The 17,469-nt window shown below is 38.3% G+C and overlaps 1 protein-coding gene across 23 annotated transcripts in view; it reads left to right on the forward strand.

Annotated features, from left to right (window-relative positions):
- Window positions 1–17,469, forward strand: part of STAU2 (staufen double-stranded RNA binding protein 2) — a 319,639-nt gene that overhangs the window by 202,138 nt on the left and 100,032 nt on the right. For 18 of the 23 annotated variants that reach the window (XM_028500365.2, XM_024127092.3, XM_028500351.2 and 15 more), the window contains one exon: window positions 7,238–7,351. The exons of the other annotated variants lie outside the window; for them this stretch is intronic. In XM_028500365.2, coding sequence (XP_028356166.1) covers window positions 7,238–7,351 — 114 coding nt within the window. The remainder of the gene's footprint in view (window positions 1–7,237; window positions 7,352–17,469) is intronic. 23 annotated transcript variants of the gene reach the window in all.

Below are 17,469 nucleotides of genomic sequence, written 5' to 3' on the forward strand. Positions count from 1 at the left end.
TCCCTACCTGGTCTTCCTCTTTCTCTGTACCTTTCTGAGTCCTCTTATGTTTGTTTTATGTATATATCAAGGGATTTTGCTTATGCTTAGCAGAAAGAATAGGGAAAAGTAAATCTATTCTATCTTGTTTGGAAGCAGAAGTCATAAATGGTCTTTTCATCATGAATTTCATTATATTTTAAATACAAATATAGTATGTATCTAAAATCTATAATTCCTGAGTAGGAAGAAAATATTCCAATATTGTTGCAAAAAAAAATTAAATGCCATTATGAATTAAACCAGTATGTAATGAAAAGATTTGTAAGGTCTTTGATACCCACTTTTTGAAGTGATAGTAAATACAGCAGAATTTTAATACATGAAAAGTAGTAGAATTGTTTGGCCCTCTTGGGAGAAGATTTTTCATGTTTGACTTTGGTGATATACTGAGTGCCTGTATAACTGTAATTTTCCTTTGACCTTGGAAAAAGTTTTCCTTGTTAAAAAGTTATTTCTCTTAAAAGCTTTTGCACAGCAAAGGAAAATATAAATAAGACAAAAAGGCAACCCTCAGAATGGGAGAAAATATTTGCAAATGAAGCAACTGCAAAGGATTAATCTCCAAAATTTACAAGCAGCTCATGCAGCTCAATATCAAAAAAACAAACAACCCAATCCAAAAATGGGCAGAAGACCTAAATAGATGTTTCTCCAAAGAAGGTATACAGATTGCCCACAAACACATGAAAAAATGCTGAACATCACTAATCATTAAAGAAATGCAAATCAAAACTACAATCAGGTATCACCTCACACCAGTCAGAATGGCCATCATCAAAAAATCTACAAACAATAAATGCTGGAGAGGGTGTGGAGAAAAGGGAACCCTCCTGCAGTGTTGGTGGGAATGTAAATTGAACCTAAGTGTCCATCAAGAGATGAATAGATAAAGAAGATGTGGTACATATATACAATGGAGTATTACTCAGCCATAAAAAGAAATGAAATTGAGTTACTTGTAGCAAGGTGGATGGACCTAAAGACTGTCATACAGAGTGAAGTAAGTCAGAAAGAGAAAAACAAATACCGTAGGCTAACACATATGTATACGGAATCTAAAAAAAAAAAAACAGTTCTGAAAAACCTAGGGGCAGGACAGGAATAAAGATGCAGACCTACTAGAGAATGGACTTGAGTACACGGGGTGGGGGAAGGGTAAGCTGGGATGAAGTGAGAGAGTGGCATGGACATATATACACTACCAAATATAAAATAGGTAGCTAGTGGGAAGCAGCTGCATAGCACAGGGAGATCAGCTCGGTGCTTTGTGACCACCTAGAGGGGTGGGTAGGGAGGATGGGAGGGAGACACAGGGAGGAGATATGGGGATATATGTATATGTATAACTGATTCACTTTGTTATAAAGCAGAAACTAACACACCATTGTAAAGCAATTATACTCCAATAAAGATGTTTTAAAAAAAGACACATTCCAACAGGAAAAAAAAAGTTGTTTATTTGCAAAGCCTGTAGATTTTAATCATTTTTTAAAAAATATATTTATCTATTTATTTATTTTAGTTTTGGGTGTGTCGGGTCTTAGTTGTGGCACATGGGATCTGCAGTGAGACATGAGGGATCTTTCGCTGCAGTACACAGACTTCTCTCTAGTTGTGGCGTGCCGGTTCCAGAGCGCATGGACTCTGTAGTTGTGACTCGCTTGTGCGCTCAGTAGTTGCAGGGCGTGGCTTAGTTGCCCCGTGGCATGTAGGATCTTAGTTCCCCAATCAGGGATGGAACCCATGTCCCCTGCATTAGAAGGCGGATTCTTAATCACTGGACCACCAAGGAAGTCCCAAGCCTGTAGATTTTAATGCAGCTTGTAAATGGATGTGTGTGAGTGTATCAAAGCATGAATACATACTATATAAAAGAGGGAGGCTCTTTTTCTGGTAGATGTGTAGTCGACTTAAAAATCACCTAGTGTTTTCTTTTGATGGAAGTGTAAAACTAAAATAACTATATTTTTGTGTGTATGTGTATATATAATTTACATCTTAATTAGCTGTCTCCTTAGACCTTCACTGGCATAGTCAATGGAAACAGAAAAGCAGTGAACAAAAGTTTAGGATCTGTGTCATGTACAAACTCATCACTTAAAGTAAGAATGCAGTTATCTTCCTTAACAATCCTGACAGCACTTCTGTTGTTGAATTTGTTAGACAGTTTTTATCTGTGACTTATACTAGAAATAAGTCAGTACATCACTGGTAGATTTTGTACACCAAATATAGGCATGTAATTTTCAAAGCTTTTCCTGAGCATAGAATTTCCAAAAGAGAGAAAAGATAATTACAAGTTGAGTCTCAGTCTGTATAATGTGATTTCATTCATTCACTTGTCCCTTTAGAGGCATTAATGTGACAAGCATATTGCATGCAGAGTAAAACAGATTACTCATACAGTTAAAACACTCAATACATGACTGAGCATGTTAAATATATGTTTACATTTTAGTTACAAAGGACTTGCCTTTAGTTATGAAAAGGATTGGGGAAAGAAGCTTTAGGGAAAGTCAGTGACAGACATTATCCTAATGTAATATTATTCTTCATAATTATACATCATGTCATATCTTTTATTGTATTATTATGGGATGTGTTATTCTAATAATAAGACTAATATTTATTTTAATGCTAATCATAAGCCAGGCATTGTTCTAAGTGCTTTTCATGGAGAAACTCCTTTTATTTTTTATTTATTTCTTTTTATTTATTACTTAAAAACAAATTCGATAATTATAAATATATAATAACATAGATTTGTACTGTTGCCCGTAGTTAACCCAAATACGTAAGATGGTTTACATGTTCTCAAGTCATCTAAAAAAGTAGTTAAGAAATGTTTAATACCAGTTTACCCTACTTACTAGCGTAATATTTGTCAAGCAGTATTGTTTTGTGCTTTGCCAAGAATATGCTGATTTTCATGTTAATAAAGATTTAGGTCTTTTGTATAGCTAGTGTGCAGGCTCTGCAAGAATCAAGCATGTTTTGAGTATCGTAAGATCTAGTACTATTGCCCTTTAGCCCCTTGCTGTCTTTACCCCTCCTTGCAGGGCTTCTATGCAGTAGCTACCATGTGATACTCATTTTAGAGTATGAAAGATAGCAAAATGATATGATTCATAAACAACAAATCTTAAAATCAACATAGGCGATGACTTTTGTAATCTTCTAAAATTATCTTTATTCATTTTTCTTTCATTAAAATCAAGGTCCATGACATTGTATATTGGAAATTTTAGGGCCATATTGTAGAAACACTGCTTTGTTGTAGCAGAAATATTTCATCCATCAATCCTGAAGATTTGTGCTTTATAGAATGTAATGGAGTTTTATTACCCTAATTGTTTTAGCCTAGAGTTCTAAGATTCCTGGCTTCTGCTGATGCTTTGAATCATAGGAAGCATTTTTCGATTTAGAAGGATGAATTTTAAAATGTCATTCACACATTTCTTTTTTTGAAATTCACAATTTTATGAACTCTAATGTTTTTATGTCCAAGAAGAAAATAATAACTGAGGAGCCATATCAAACTTGTTTTTATGAGGGATTGATTGTGTAAAGTGTGATTCTTTCTTAAGGCTTTTTACCTATATATTATTAATTTTTGTTTAATTTGAAATTGTGTCCTCAAACAGTAGTTTCCTATATTTTTTACATATTTTTATCTGTTTGGGGGGGTACAGTCTCAGTGCAGTGGGGGGATAAACATGGAATGACTATTTCTCTAGTCACCACTTTCCCCCATGCTCTGTCAAATCTCCCATTCATGTTTATTTATATCTTTGGCAAATCCCACAGTTCTCTAGTTACCTTTAGCTTTAAAAAATCTAGTCCAGTTCACCGTAAAACTCCAAGCTCACGTCCCCCCATTGCCAGCCAGCTGCTTTGGTTCAAGACACGTAGGGGAAGGAGGGTATACGGTGATTTCTTTTTGTTATCCTCTCACTCCAGCACCTTTGAGTATCTGTGGTTAGTGGGGTAGGAGCTTGATCTGCTCCTGAGACATCTTCCTCCACACTCTACCTCTGTTTCATGGCCTAGTTACTCCTCTGATGTTGGAAACCTGAGAGGGGGACTAGGGGAGGGGAGGGTGCCACCCTTAGCCTGGTTTCATCCATTGCTGGCTTCCACATAGATGATGTTCATCTTTTTTTTCCTTCTTTTTTCTTTATTGAAGTATAGTTTGCTGTGCAATATTATGTAAGTTACAGGTGTACAATATAGCGATTCACAATTTCTAAAGTTTATACTCCATCTGTAGTTATCGTTCATGCTTTTCTTGAAGCAGTGTTTAGTTTCTCCCAATTCCCTCTGTCGCTGAAGGGCAGCCATGCTTCCTTTGGGCTTTACCAGTGGTGCATGCCCCTGGCCCCACTGTTGGTAGGTGTCACTTTGCTTGGCCTGAGTAGCCCCTTGGCTTCTGCTGAGACACTTTTTCATTCCTTCCAAGGGCCATGGGGATCTACGTGAGCATCTTCCTTCATCATTTTTTGTTTTCAGGGATACTGTGTGCCTAGGGCTTCTTCAACAAGCTCTCAGATATCTCCAAACTCAGTCTCTATATTTTCACCTGCTTCCAAATGGCTAGGGACATACATCAGACTCGGTCAAGATTTCTTTTCAGTGGGGACCTGTAGGTTCAATTCTCAGCAAACCTACTGCCAGGGGACGAAATTTGTCTCCCTTTCGTATAGGTACTCCTCATCTCTGTCAGCTGTTTTCTTAGAGCCGCCCCACTCACAGGAAATACTGTATTCCTCATAAGGCTGACAGCCAAATGATCCCCTCCCACTCACCTGCCTTTTCCTAGTGCCTCTTTGTATTCTTTATGGTTGGACCAGTTCTGCTGACTATTAACAAGCAGGTGGGAAGAGAGAATAAGACCTGGCCTTAAATGTCAGCAGCGCTCTAGAGCTCCTTTTGTTTTTGGCTGTGGGTCCTGGTGTCAGTTTTGGAGCAATAGGAAAATCTCAGTGGGATCAGGTTCTTCTGTGAGTAAGAAAAAGCCCAGCGACTTAAACAAAATAGATGTATATTCTTCTCTCACATAAAGGTCCATGAGCTTGCAGTCTAGGGCCAGTGTCACGGTTCTGTTCCATGAACTCTTCAGGGACCCACGTTCCCGCCAACTCACCACTCTGCCGTCTCTAAGTTTCGGCCCTTGTCCTCGTGGTCGAAGACGGTCATGTCCACATTTCCAAGCAGCAAAACAGGTGAAGAAGAGCCAAAGGCACACACCTGAAATCTCTTAAAAGTTTCCAGAAAGCTACCGCAGAATTTTCATCTACATTCTACTCAGTCATATGACTAATCATAGCTACAAGGGAACCTGGGAAGTATCTTTATTCTGTGCCCAGCTAAGAATTACTGTGGAAAAATACTGGAGGACAGTTAGCAATCTCTGTCACATTTACTGGGTGCTGTGACATTTTCTTTGGAGCTGTGTGGAAACTTGCACCTTTGTATTTATCTTGTATGTATGAGTTCTACTTGTACACTAATATTTAATGCCTGCAGGATATATAATATTTTATAGGGTATTGAAGGCTCACAGTGAATTAGGAGAAAAGTCAACTCTTTCAGTCACAGTATCCAAGCCACTGATGGAAATGAAGTTTGAAATTTATTTTTTGACTGGGATTGTCTTGTGCTATTTTTGTCCTTCCTAATTTTCATTTCTCTAGAAGAAAAAATAAAGCTGCAGTAAGTTGGCTGATATATGAGTGTGTTCACTGTCAATTTGGATATTTAGGAGAGTGTCATGTCTTTCATATAGACTTTCAATTGATGTCAAAGGGTGATTATATTTTGTTTTAAAAAGCATGTTTTATGATAGAACTATATCAGACATAATATTTTAACTGTACCATAAATGGTTGTGAACTGTATCTATTATAGTGTCACCATTGATTGGCTTTTGCATAAACCTGTTATGTGTTAAGTTTCATTTTCCCCCATCATATTTCACTGCTGCATAGTGAACAAAAGGTCCACATTCTTGAACTCATACGCACCGTGACCTTTTAATTTGCTCAGGAGGTACAGTGAATTCAAACTGTTGCCAAATCTTTTTCCCCAAAGTTAATTTGGAAAAAATATTTTTATAACAAAATCTTTAAAGTACTTTGGAAACAGAGCTTTGTATGTTGGCTTGATTTGAACTCTAAACTGCTTTTTATAGATTCCAGGAAGTTTCCCCACCTTCATGGACACTGGTGGCCAATCTTAACCTTACTGGTTTAAAAATGTTGAATTATTAAACCATTAGACTAGGATTTATATCGTCGTTTTCTGTCAGATCCATATTATATGTATCTATGTACCTCTATAGGCATATTTTTATTAATTTATTACAAAAGCAATGCTATTTTTACTTTATTAGCTTAGAATTCAAAGAAACACTGCTTGAAGGAACTTTTTTGAAAGTAGATAAATGGAAGGATGGAAATTTTCCCGATGGCCAGATGGACTCACACTCCTTCCCCCACCACCCGCCCCCACACCCTACCTCTGATAGAGTGTCTTACGTGTGGTTTTAATAATGGTTGGTTGTATGTAACTAAAAGAAAAATGATATTATAGTAACTTTATTTTGATCTGCACATTGCAAATCATTTCAGTTTTATTCAATTTGATTATACTGTCAAAATTTCAAGCAGAGCATGAGGTAGTGAGATGTGTGTGTGTGTGTGTGTGTGTGTGTGTGTGTGTATTCAGCAGTGATTTTATAGGGACTATCGTGTAGAATAGAAGAATGTCACTACCAACCAGGTGGCAATCACACACACACAGAGTCAAAGATGAGGAAAATTCAGGTTGACAAAATTTCATTAGACTCAAATGAAACTGACTTATGCTTACCCTGGAGTCCTTTACACGTTATGAAAAGTTGGACAAAAAAGATGGGTGTAGCTTTTAGTTGTGAGTTTTTCTACTGGCTATACTAATGTAGAGCACTCTGCAAAGCATTTCCTAAGCTCTCTTAAAACTTCGCGAGTACTTAAAACGGAATTAATAGATTTTCCATAGATCTTCAAGTCCCAATAAGGTTTTAACTATTTGAATTGCGTTCTACATAAATTATTTGAGTTTTTTTCTTGAAAGCTAGAACCTTTGAAAAGGACCTGTTGCATCTGGCTCCCTCTTACAAGTGGTGTTCAGCAGATTTGCGTGTGTTCTGTTATAGGTTCACTACTGTGATAGACAAAGTGGCAAAGAGTGTGTGACCTGTCTGACATTAGCCCCTGTGCAGATGACTTTCCATGCTATTGGAAGCTCCACTGAAGCCAGCCATGACCAGGTATATAATATGCCACTGCCATTTTGCTGCACTATGGCCCAGCTAAGAAATCAGAGACCATCAGAATGGAAGCTATGTGCACACATACAGCTTTGCTTTCCCTAATACGTTAGCCGCTAGTGCCATTTGCTAGACTTTTGAGAAATCAAGATTTTGTGTGTGTGTGTGTGTTGGGAAACCAGTACCTTAGGAGATTTAAATTAGTTTAGACTTCTAGTTGGTGGTTCATTATTAATTTAAATATAGAATTCTCTTATAAGGGAAAAGTAATTGCCCTATGTTATTTTTATTTTTAATAATTATATATGGAGAGAAGGGTCAGCAAAACAATGTAGATAACACTGGAGTCTCACTATGATACATTCATTTAGTGCTGTTGAAGAGAGTTTAGTGTTACGGGATATATGTAAGATAACCTTGCCATCAATTTACTCCTATAATTTGGGATATTATTAAAATGAAGTTCCAGGGTTGTTTTCACTTTTAAAGTTTTATTTGTGAAATAAAGCTAAAAATCTGAAAAGTATATTTTCTTAATAAACAAATTCCTTTGATTGTTTAGATAACAGCTTGAGAATACATCCTGTTTATAATACATATTTTCAATTAAAATAATCATCAGATTAGACTAAACTAATGACCTAGGTCATAGAATTTCTAGTTTGGAGTCAAAATTGATAGACATACACAGTTTACTGTATGACTAACCAGCTGTGCTTTTAAAATTAACCATTTACATACAGAACAATCATAACCCACTTTCATATCCTTTTCCCAGTAAATTTGAGAATTCCTGATAGTCTTGCCTGATTCTTTTTTTCTTTCTATCTGAATAGTGCCCTTGCATGGAGAGAATAAAAGAGCATAATAGTGTAACTTCTCAAATACATAGTTTATCGTCCAGCCCAAACAGGAAAACAGTCTTAAGGGCATACCTCTCTAGTTTATGATGTCCCTGACATTATGGGTTTCCAGTCATCATTTGATTGGTGGCAAGGTATTGTGGTGTTCCGGAAAGAACAACTAATTGGTCAAAACATCTGAGTTTTAGGAAGTAACCACAGCATATGTAAGCTACTACAGACAGCTACCTGGGTGGATTCTACCATCTCTTCGGGACTCTGTTTCCTAGGATGCTACGTGAGGGAGTTGAGTTACTTGACCTACAAGATTCATTCCAGTGCTACCATTTTATGATTCTATAACGGATCTTCCTGCTCTTGGTTGAATGAGCCCAACCAGTAATAAACAGTTAATAGCATGTCGATCTGGGAAGCAGCTTAGACGTCTCTCCAGTGCTTCTCAAGGTTTTGCACTGATGTGTGCTCCAGCTGCAGAAGAGAGTACAGCAGGGCTCTGAGGGACAGGGGCTAAACTAGCTACCAGAAAGTATTACGTTTCCCTGCATAAAGCTATAAATGAGCTATATGCCAGGTGCTGAGGACATGGTAAGAATGTTAGACATGGTTCCTGCTCCTATGGAGCTTACACTCCAGAACCTTTGAATAATTGGCAAGAAGTCTAGCTGCTGCTGTATCTAACTCTGTATCCACGGATGGCAGAAACAAATGGCAAGAGCGGCATGAGACAGCCATCCTGCAAAGGTCTCTCCTTAGGCAGAGCAATGAAATCATTCTCAGAAAGCCACACACCTGAGAAGAGCAACTCACTGTTAGCGGAGGTAGTTTATTGTTATGAAAGAGCACTGGACTGGGAATGGAGACTGGGATCGAACCCCGAGTTGCCAGGAACTAGCCGTGGGACCTTGTCTCTTCACCTCTTGGAACTTGGCTTCTTCATGAGTAAAATAATGAGACTGTTCAGGCTTGTGCCCAGACCATATGCCGAGGCACTCAAAGTCCAGGGCTACCGTTAGCCCATATGGCACTTTAACAAATTAGAAACAAGGTACCTCTTCCTCAAAACATTTTACTGCTATCCAACAGAAAATTGTCATAATAGATAAATCCAGTCACTACAGTGTGAATGCCTTTCCCATCAAGGTGTGCAGTGCGCAACCTGCACAACTGTACAAAATGGTCTTATTCTGCATCTATATGGAGTGTCAATTACTCAATGGTAAGTAAATAAAGACAGTTTTATATAAAGTAAATACAACTGCATTATAGATGACAAATTTGCATGAAATTTTAAGATGAAAAAAAGAGACTTCCAGGAAATGTGTCGATAATGGTCAAATGGGTGGATGGATATAGATAGACGGATGAATGGAGCCATGACTAGAACGACCATCCTGTATATCAAACACTCTACTTTGGTGGCCTCGGAGGTGCAAAATGGGGGTGGGGGTGTGATCCATGCACCTCCCTTGTGCTTGGATCATTGGGCTCCCTGAGGAGAGCAGACACAGAGTAAACCTCTACTCCACATCCTCTGGCTTTTCTGCGTTGTGTTGAAAATGCAGAAAAACTAAGGGTCTGTCTAAGCAAGAGTTACTCCTTCCCCATACCAAAAGCATAAACTTGACCTCATAAGTTGGAAAAGATGGGCCACTGAATGCTTTCTCACCTGTTAATTTGTAAATACTAGAAAACAGGAAAGCACTTTAAAGCAAGAAAAATTACTGTTATTTAAAAGACATTTGAGCCACTGCAGTTGAGCAAGAGAATAAGTATTCTGAAAAAAAAAGGATGTGTAAAATTTAGAGGTAATCCTTCCTATGAAACTCAGGTTGTTCTTAGCCGTATAGAAAATGGAGGTGAGAAATGGAAGAACTCTCTAGCCTTGAACCTTTACAGCTTATCTTTTTTTTTTTTTTTTGGTGTTGGAGCTCCCAATGTTTACTTTAGGTTGACAATGTTGGCATCACCAAGTATGTTAGTACAGTCTTCCCTCACTGTGATACTTTTTAATTTTTTAAAATTAATTTTTATTGGAGTATAGTTGATTTACAGTGTTGTGTTAGTTTCAGATGTACAGCAGAGTGAATCAGTTATACATAGGCGTATATCCAGTCTTTTTCAGATTCTATTCCCGTATGGGTCATTACAGAGTATTGAATAGAGTTTACAGCTTCTTAATTAAAAATATGTTTAACGCTAGGAACCCAATGAAGTGGAGACTGAACGTATTACCAGTGCATTCCCTCACTGTATTAAGAGTAACAGGACAGAGACCATTAAGTGAAATTTCTCTATCAAGGTCAATATAGATATGCAAAATGGTCGGGGAAGAGATTCAGTATCTATACGCTGGTGATGTCGAAATGTATGGAGCTCTTAATTCTCCCTTCCCCCACTCCTAAACCTGCTTTTCCCTGCTTTTCTCTTTTATCTCCTCTTTCTTTTATCCGTCCCGGTAAACGACCATCTACCTTGTTGCTGGGGCCAAGCCCCTTGAAGCATCTTTGCCTCCTCTCTCCCCTTCACGTGCCACATCTGGTCCTAGCATCTCTTCCTCTAAATAACATCTCTGATCTGACCACTTTTCACCACCTCCAGGGTTACCATTCTAGTTTAAGTCACTAGCACTTTTAATCCTGCGGTAGTCTCACTGCAGTAGTCTCTAAACTGGCTTCCTTTTTTCTATTTTCGTTCCACTATGGGCTGTCTGCCACCCAGTAGCCAAAATTATTTTTAAGATAATCATTCAGTCACGTTACTCAGAGACTTAGACACTTCCAGTGGCTTCTCATCACACCTATTATAAATCTAAAACTTTTGTTATGGCATACAAGTTCCTGTGTGGTTTGGCCCCCTCTACCTCTCCAGTTTCAATTCCTGCCATTCTCCTTTTCACTCCGTCCCAGTCTCACTGGCCTTGTTGCCAGTTACATTGTAATGGATGAAAGAAACCAGACTCAAAAGACTACGGTAGGTTTGATGTGTGTGACATTCTGGAAAAGGCAAAACTATAGACAGATCGGTGGTTGCCAGGGGATGGGGAGGGATTGACCCTAAATTGTCAGGACAGAATTTTGGGGGATGATGGATGTACTATATCTTGATTGTGGTGGTAGAAACACAACTGTATGCATTTACCAAACTCACGGAACTGTACACTAAAAGGGGTAAATTTTACTGTTTGCAGATTATACCTCAATAAGCCTAACTTTAAAAAAAACCGAACTCATTCTTTTATCAGTTACTCATGTGATATTGATCCCGAGGAAATGTGGAAGGATGACGTCCCCTTTCCTGTATTCGCTATGTGTTGGGTCCACCTTGGAAACACACTATATTTACCTAATAGCCTGGTTTAGAGCTCCTTCGAATACCAGTGGCTAGTTAAGGCTTGCTTTAGACCTCCTAGAATAATTATTCGTCTCCAAAAACTGGTCTCAGCCTGCCACTGTCTAACTTTAGGAAAAGGGTCTGTCAGCCAGTGTTTCCTGTTTGGGAACTCTGAATTCTCATCCAAGCAGTGGACAGTCATTCAGGGCGGTGTCTGCCTGGAGGTCCCCACGTGTTTGGGTGAGAATGTTCTACAGGTGTTTGCCTTATTCATCACAATAAATGTGATATTATAAATTCACATTAGTTTAGAATGTTTAATTGTCCAGAATATAAATATAGTTTAAATTTATAGATGTTGATTTTTTTTAGAAACATTTGTTAACTGAACAACTATGTGGGAATCCTGCACTAGATTCTAGAGCATCCAAAGATAACTGACTGACAATCCTTGTAATAAGCTAGATAAATAACTTCTTATAGCCTGCTGAGCCAATCATCTTGTGAAATTTAAAATTTATAGATCATGTGGTTTCAATGAAGAGCCATCATCCTTATTCATAAATTGAATTTAAAAAAACACACTTATTTGTTAAGATTGAGCTAGTGAGGGTTTTGCTGAGTATTTTTCAGTATATCCTATTTGGAAATTAAATTTATATTGTATAGTTTATATTAGTAAAGCAAAATTGTTTGTAATAGTGCAGAAAGGATTTTAGAATATCCTGTCTTGGTATAACTCAGCAGATACTATCTGTACTCTCTCCTGGCCCGATACCCTTTCTATCAGTACATCTTTCTTCATCATTCTTTTTTTTTTTTTTTTTCATCATTCTGAAATGTTACTGAGTACCTCTCCCTCTCTGTCTCTTTTAATTACATCAGTCACCTTCTGTTACAGCCTCAAAGTCATAAACTTCCTTCCTTGTCTTTATATTTTCTTTTTAGTCATCTTCATTCAGACTGAATTATTAATCTCACCATTTCACAAATACTAGGTGAGCAGGCATAGGTTAGTCAAAATACTATAGCTTAATTCCTGGTTAATAGTGTTGTCACTCCCTACCTTATTTTGTTCAGGTTAGCTCTGGAACTCACCTGCTTCGTGTAAATAAAAGAATGAACTAATAAATCAACCACCTAATCAAGTACTAACTAGCCAGTGAAGTATAACATGTCTATTAGTATTTGCTGTAATCTGACCCTAGTCATCACAAAGTGTGGTTATTGTATAAAGTAACTGACAATGCATACTTGACACATTACTTAGAATTTGAAAAATCAACAATTTTACAAGAGACAAGAAACAAGAACCAAATTTCTTTTTTTTTTTATTATTGAGGTATAGTTGACTTGCAATATTATACAGGTTTCAGGTACACAACATAGTGATTCCCAATTTTTAAAGGTTATACTCCATTTATAGTTTTTATAAAACATTGGCTATACTTCCTGTGGTGTACGATATATCCTTGTAGCTTATTTATTTTATACATAGTAGTTTGTACCTCCTTTTTTTTTTTTTTTTTTTTTTTTTTTTTTTTTTTTTTTTGCGGTACGCGGGCCTCTCACTGCTGTGGCCTCTCCCGTCGCGGAGCACAGGCTCCGGACGCGCAGGCTCAGCGGCCATGGCTCACGGGCCCAGCCGCTCCGCGGCACGTGGGATCCTCCCGGACCGGGGCGCGAACCCGCGTCCCCTGCCTCGGCAGGCGGACTCTCAACCACTGTGCCACCAGGGAAGCCCAGTTTGTACCTCTTTATCCCCTACCTCCATCTTGCCTCTCCTCCCTTCCCCCTCCCCATTGGTAACTACTAGTTTGAACAAGAACCAGATTTATGTATAATGTGTTTACCATGTACTACTATATATTGTGCTAGGCTCGACATACATTATTTTGCTTAATTCTCATGGTAACTCTGTGAGGTAGAAGCTGTACCATTTGATTATTTGCTTCATCTGCTACATTGCCTTTAAGGGTTTATGTCCAGATTAGTAACATCAATCAACCTGTGTGCTTTGACTAGAATTAGAGGCAGACCTCTCAATCAAAGAGCAGCCATTAAGTGTGACAATTTATAAATCTATGGCTACTCTCTTCTACTTTTGATTGATTAAATTCTGCTCCTAGTTCTTTTTCTGATTAATTACAAGTCTCTTTGCCTGAGTAATTGTGTCATAATGTCTTACAGTTGGATAGTAATTTAAAACTAAAAGAAAAAGCCTTCTCTCATATTATCTAAGTATATACTATCATAGCAATAGTATATTGATAGATTGTAGACTATGTACAGAACTTCTGTAGTGCTAGAAGGTCTTAAATGGTAATACATCTACTACCTTGCCCTTTAGTCTAATGGAGTGTATCAGCTAGGATGCTTTTGGCTACAAGTAACAGAAAAACTGACTCATTTTGGCTTAAATAATAAGGAATCTTGTTATCTCACATAACAGGAAGTTGAGAGGAAGGGTGAACTCCAAGGTTGGTTGATAAAGCAGCTCAGTGATGTCAACAGGGAATTGGGTTATTTCATTTCTTAACTCTGCCATCCTCTGCTTTATCCTGTGTCATGGAAAGACGGCCACAGTAGTTCTCTGTGTCACTGGCCACATAGCCACATCCAAAAGAAAACATGAGATCTGATCTTATTCTTTCTCCTTTTAGGGGCAAAGACATCTGTATCTGGAATTCCCCCAGCTATCTTTCCTTCGTAGCTCAGGCCTGCATTGGGTCGGTGACATGCCCATGTCTAAACCAGTCACTGGCAAGAGAAAAGAGATCACTACTAGTTTAAATGCTTGGGGTGAAAGGGTTATTGAGGAATCCACCACAAGGACTACTACAGGAGGGATAAAATACCACATAAGTAATTTAAAATGTTCCAGGAGACCCATTTAAAAACTAAAAAGACACTGTTAAGTTTAATCTTTTTTTTTTTTTTTTTTTTTTTGGTACGCGGACCGCTCACTGTTGTGGCTTCTCCCGTTGCGGAGCACAGGCTCCGGACGCGCAGGGTCAGCGGCCATGGCTCACGGGCCCAGCAGCTCCGCGGCATGTGGGATCTTCCCGGACCGGGGCACGAACCCGTGTTCCCTGCATCGGCAGGCGGACTCGCAACCAGTGCGCCACCAGGGAAGCCCAAGTTTAATCTTAATACTATATTTTATTTAGCCCAATATATCTAAAGTATCATTTCAAACTGTAATCAACTTTTTAAATTACTGAGATATTTTGTGGTTTTTTATACGTCTCATCTTGGACTAGCCACATTTCAGGTGCTCAATAGCCACACGTGTGTTGGACAGGATGAAATCCAAGGGCATTGTGACTCAGTCCCTGCCTATGTCTCCAGTCTTATCCTTGACTATTCACCCTGTGCCTAACTTGTATGCATGCTTCATACCCTGGCCGTATTGAGTTACCACGTCTCCTGCTCTCTTGCATCTGTCTTTATTGGCACTGTTCCCTCTGTCTGGGCCATTCTCTCCTTGCTCATGAGAGAAACTTTGTTTTATCCATCAGGTCCAGCCAACATGTCACTCCAGTCAATAAGCCTTCCCCAAACCTACTTTTTACATCATCCCACCATTACATTTATCAAACTGGTTTCCCATTATTTGTTTCCATATTGGTCTACCCCACTGGGCAGTGACTTCAGTGAGGCCCAGAGCGGTGTCTTCTTTGCCTTAGTATTCTCCATGTCTATGCTCTGGCACTTAGGAGTAACTCCATACATATTTATAGGATGGAAATGAATTGAGTTTCTAAGAAAAATTAGAATGACTTGGATTTGGTAGGGTTCATTTGATAGAATTGGTGAGAGAAATGGAATGTTTGGCCCAGGATGCTTTCTCTGGTGGTGGCTTTATAGGCACATTTTTTGTGAAAGCATCCTGAGGCCCTCCATATGTGACCTCAGAGTCTTTACATACTCTGAATACATGTAACTATCATCAGGAATCCATCATATATCTCCATTAATTTCTCTACTGATCTGTTTGTAACTGAATTTTTCTAACCTGTCATGCATATGAGTACATCCTTCTCAGTGTCTAAATTACTTTTCTCAAGTTCCAGGGCTGCCTCCCATTTCTAGCATTTCACGGTGTAATATACAAGTCAGTATTCACTGCGTGGTGTCATTTGGGACTGCATCCCTCAGAACATAAAGAGGCACAAACTTCATAGGTTTGAGCAACAATTTCCCAAGACAAATAAGGCTTTTTATTAATATAAGGGACACTTAGGAGTGACATTGCATAATAACAGCCCTCACTGCATTATCCTAGAGGTACCTGCGATAGGGTTGTGGCATTCTTTGTATTACATAGATTCAGTATAAGTTTTGAACTTCACTGTTCCACTTGCTCCACTATCAAGCCACAGTGCTGAGGGCCATAGAGTTTTGAAAGAGAGGGTATAATCGCTGCCATTGGCAGCTTCTAGGAAGTTCTGGAGCTGCCAAAATTCAACACATAACTTGATTTTTGTTTACTTTTTATGAAATAGGATGCTGAGAGAGATACTAAAAAGGTACATCAAAATGTTTGTTTGGGGAAAGTGCTTTCATATTTGTTGATTTTTGTATTTCACAATATTTCTCCTATCTGAAACTTATCCCATGATTATAGGACTAAAATTTCTTCCCCTGGATTTTCATTTATTATATAAAATTCCCACAAATATATCTTATAGTTAAGGAATTCAGTCATATCTTTTTTCTTTACATTTTGTATTTCACTAACTAGTCCAGTAGTTCAAATAACTTTTTTTAACATCTTTATTGGAGTATAATTGCTTTACAGTGTTGTGTTAGTTTCTGCTGTATAACAAAGTGAATCAGCTATACGTATACAAATATCCCCATGTCTCCTCCCTCTTGTGTCTCCCTCCCACCTCCCTATCCCACCCCTCTAGGTGGTCACAAAGCACCGAGCTGATCTCCCTGTGCTATGCGGCTGCTTCCCACTAGCTATCTGTTTTGCATTTGGTAGTGTACATATGTCAGTGTTACTCTCTCACTTCATCTCAGCTTACCCTTCCGCCTCCCCGTGTCCTCAAGTCCATTCTCTATGTCTGTGTCCTTATTCCTGTTCTGCCCCTAGGCTCATCAGAACTGTTTTCTGTTTTAGATTCCATATATATGTGTTAGCGTACGGTATTTGTTTTTCTCTTTCTGATTTACTTCACTCTGTATGACAGACTCTAGGTCCATCCACCTCACCACAAATAACTCAATTTCGTTTCTTTTTATGACTGAGTACTATTCCATTGTATGTATATACCACATCTTCTTTATCCATTCATCTGTTGATGGACACCTAGGTTGCTTCCATGTCCTGGCTATTGTAAATAGAGCTGCAATGAACATTGTGGTGCATGACTCTTTTTGAATTATGGTTTTCTCAGGGTATATGCCCAGTAGTGGGATTAGGTGATACCTCATTGTAGTTTTGATTTGCATTTCTCTAATGATTAGTGATGTTCAGCATTTTTTCATGTGTTTGTTGGCAATCTGTATGTCTTCTATGGAGAAATGTCTATTTAGGCCTTCTGCTCATTTTTGGATTGGGTTGTTTGTTTTTTTGATATTGTGCTGCATGAGCTGCTTGTATATTTTGGAGATTAATCCTTTGTCAGTTGCTTCGTTTGCAAATATTTGGTCCCATTCTGAGGGTTGTCTTGTCATCTTCTTTATGGTTTCCTTTGCTGTGCAAAAGCTTTTAAGTTTCATTAGGTCCCATTGTTTATTTTTATTTTTATTTCCATTTATCTGGGAGGTGGGTCAAAAAGGATCTTGCTGTGATTTATGTCATAGAGTGTTATGCCTGTGTTTTCCTCTAAGAGTTTTATAGTATCTGGCCTTACATTTAGGTCTTTAATCGATTTTGAGTTTATTTTTGTGTATGGTGTTAGGGAGTGTTCT

The sequence above is a fragment of the Physeter macrocephalus genome, chromosome 15 (assembly GCF_002837175.3).
Source record: "Physeter macrocephalus isolate SW-GA chromosome 15, ASM283717v5, whole genome shotgun sequence".
NCBI classification, from domain to species: domain Eukaryota; kingdom Metazoa; phylum Chordata; class Mammalia; order Artiodactyla; family Physeteridae; genus Physeter; species Physeter macrocephalus.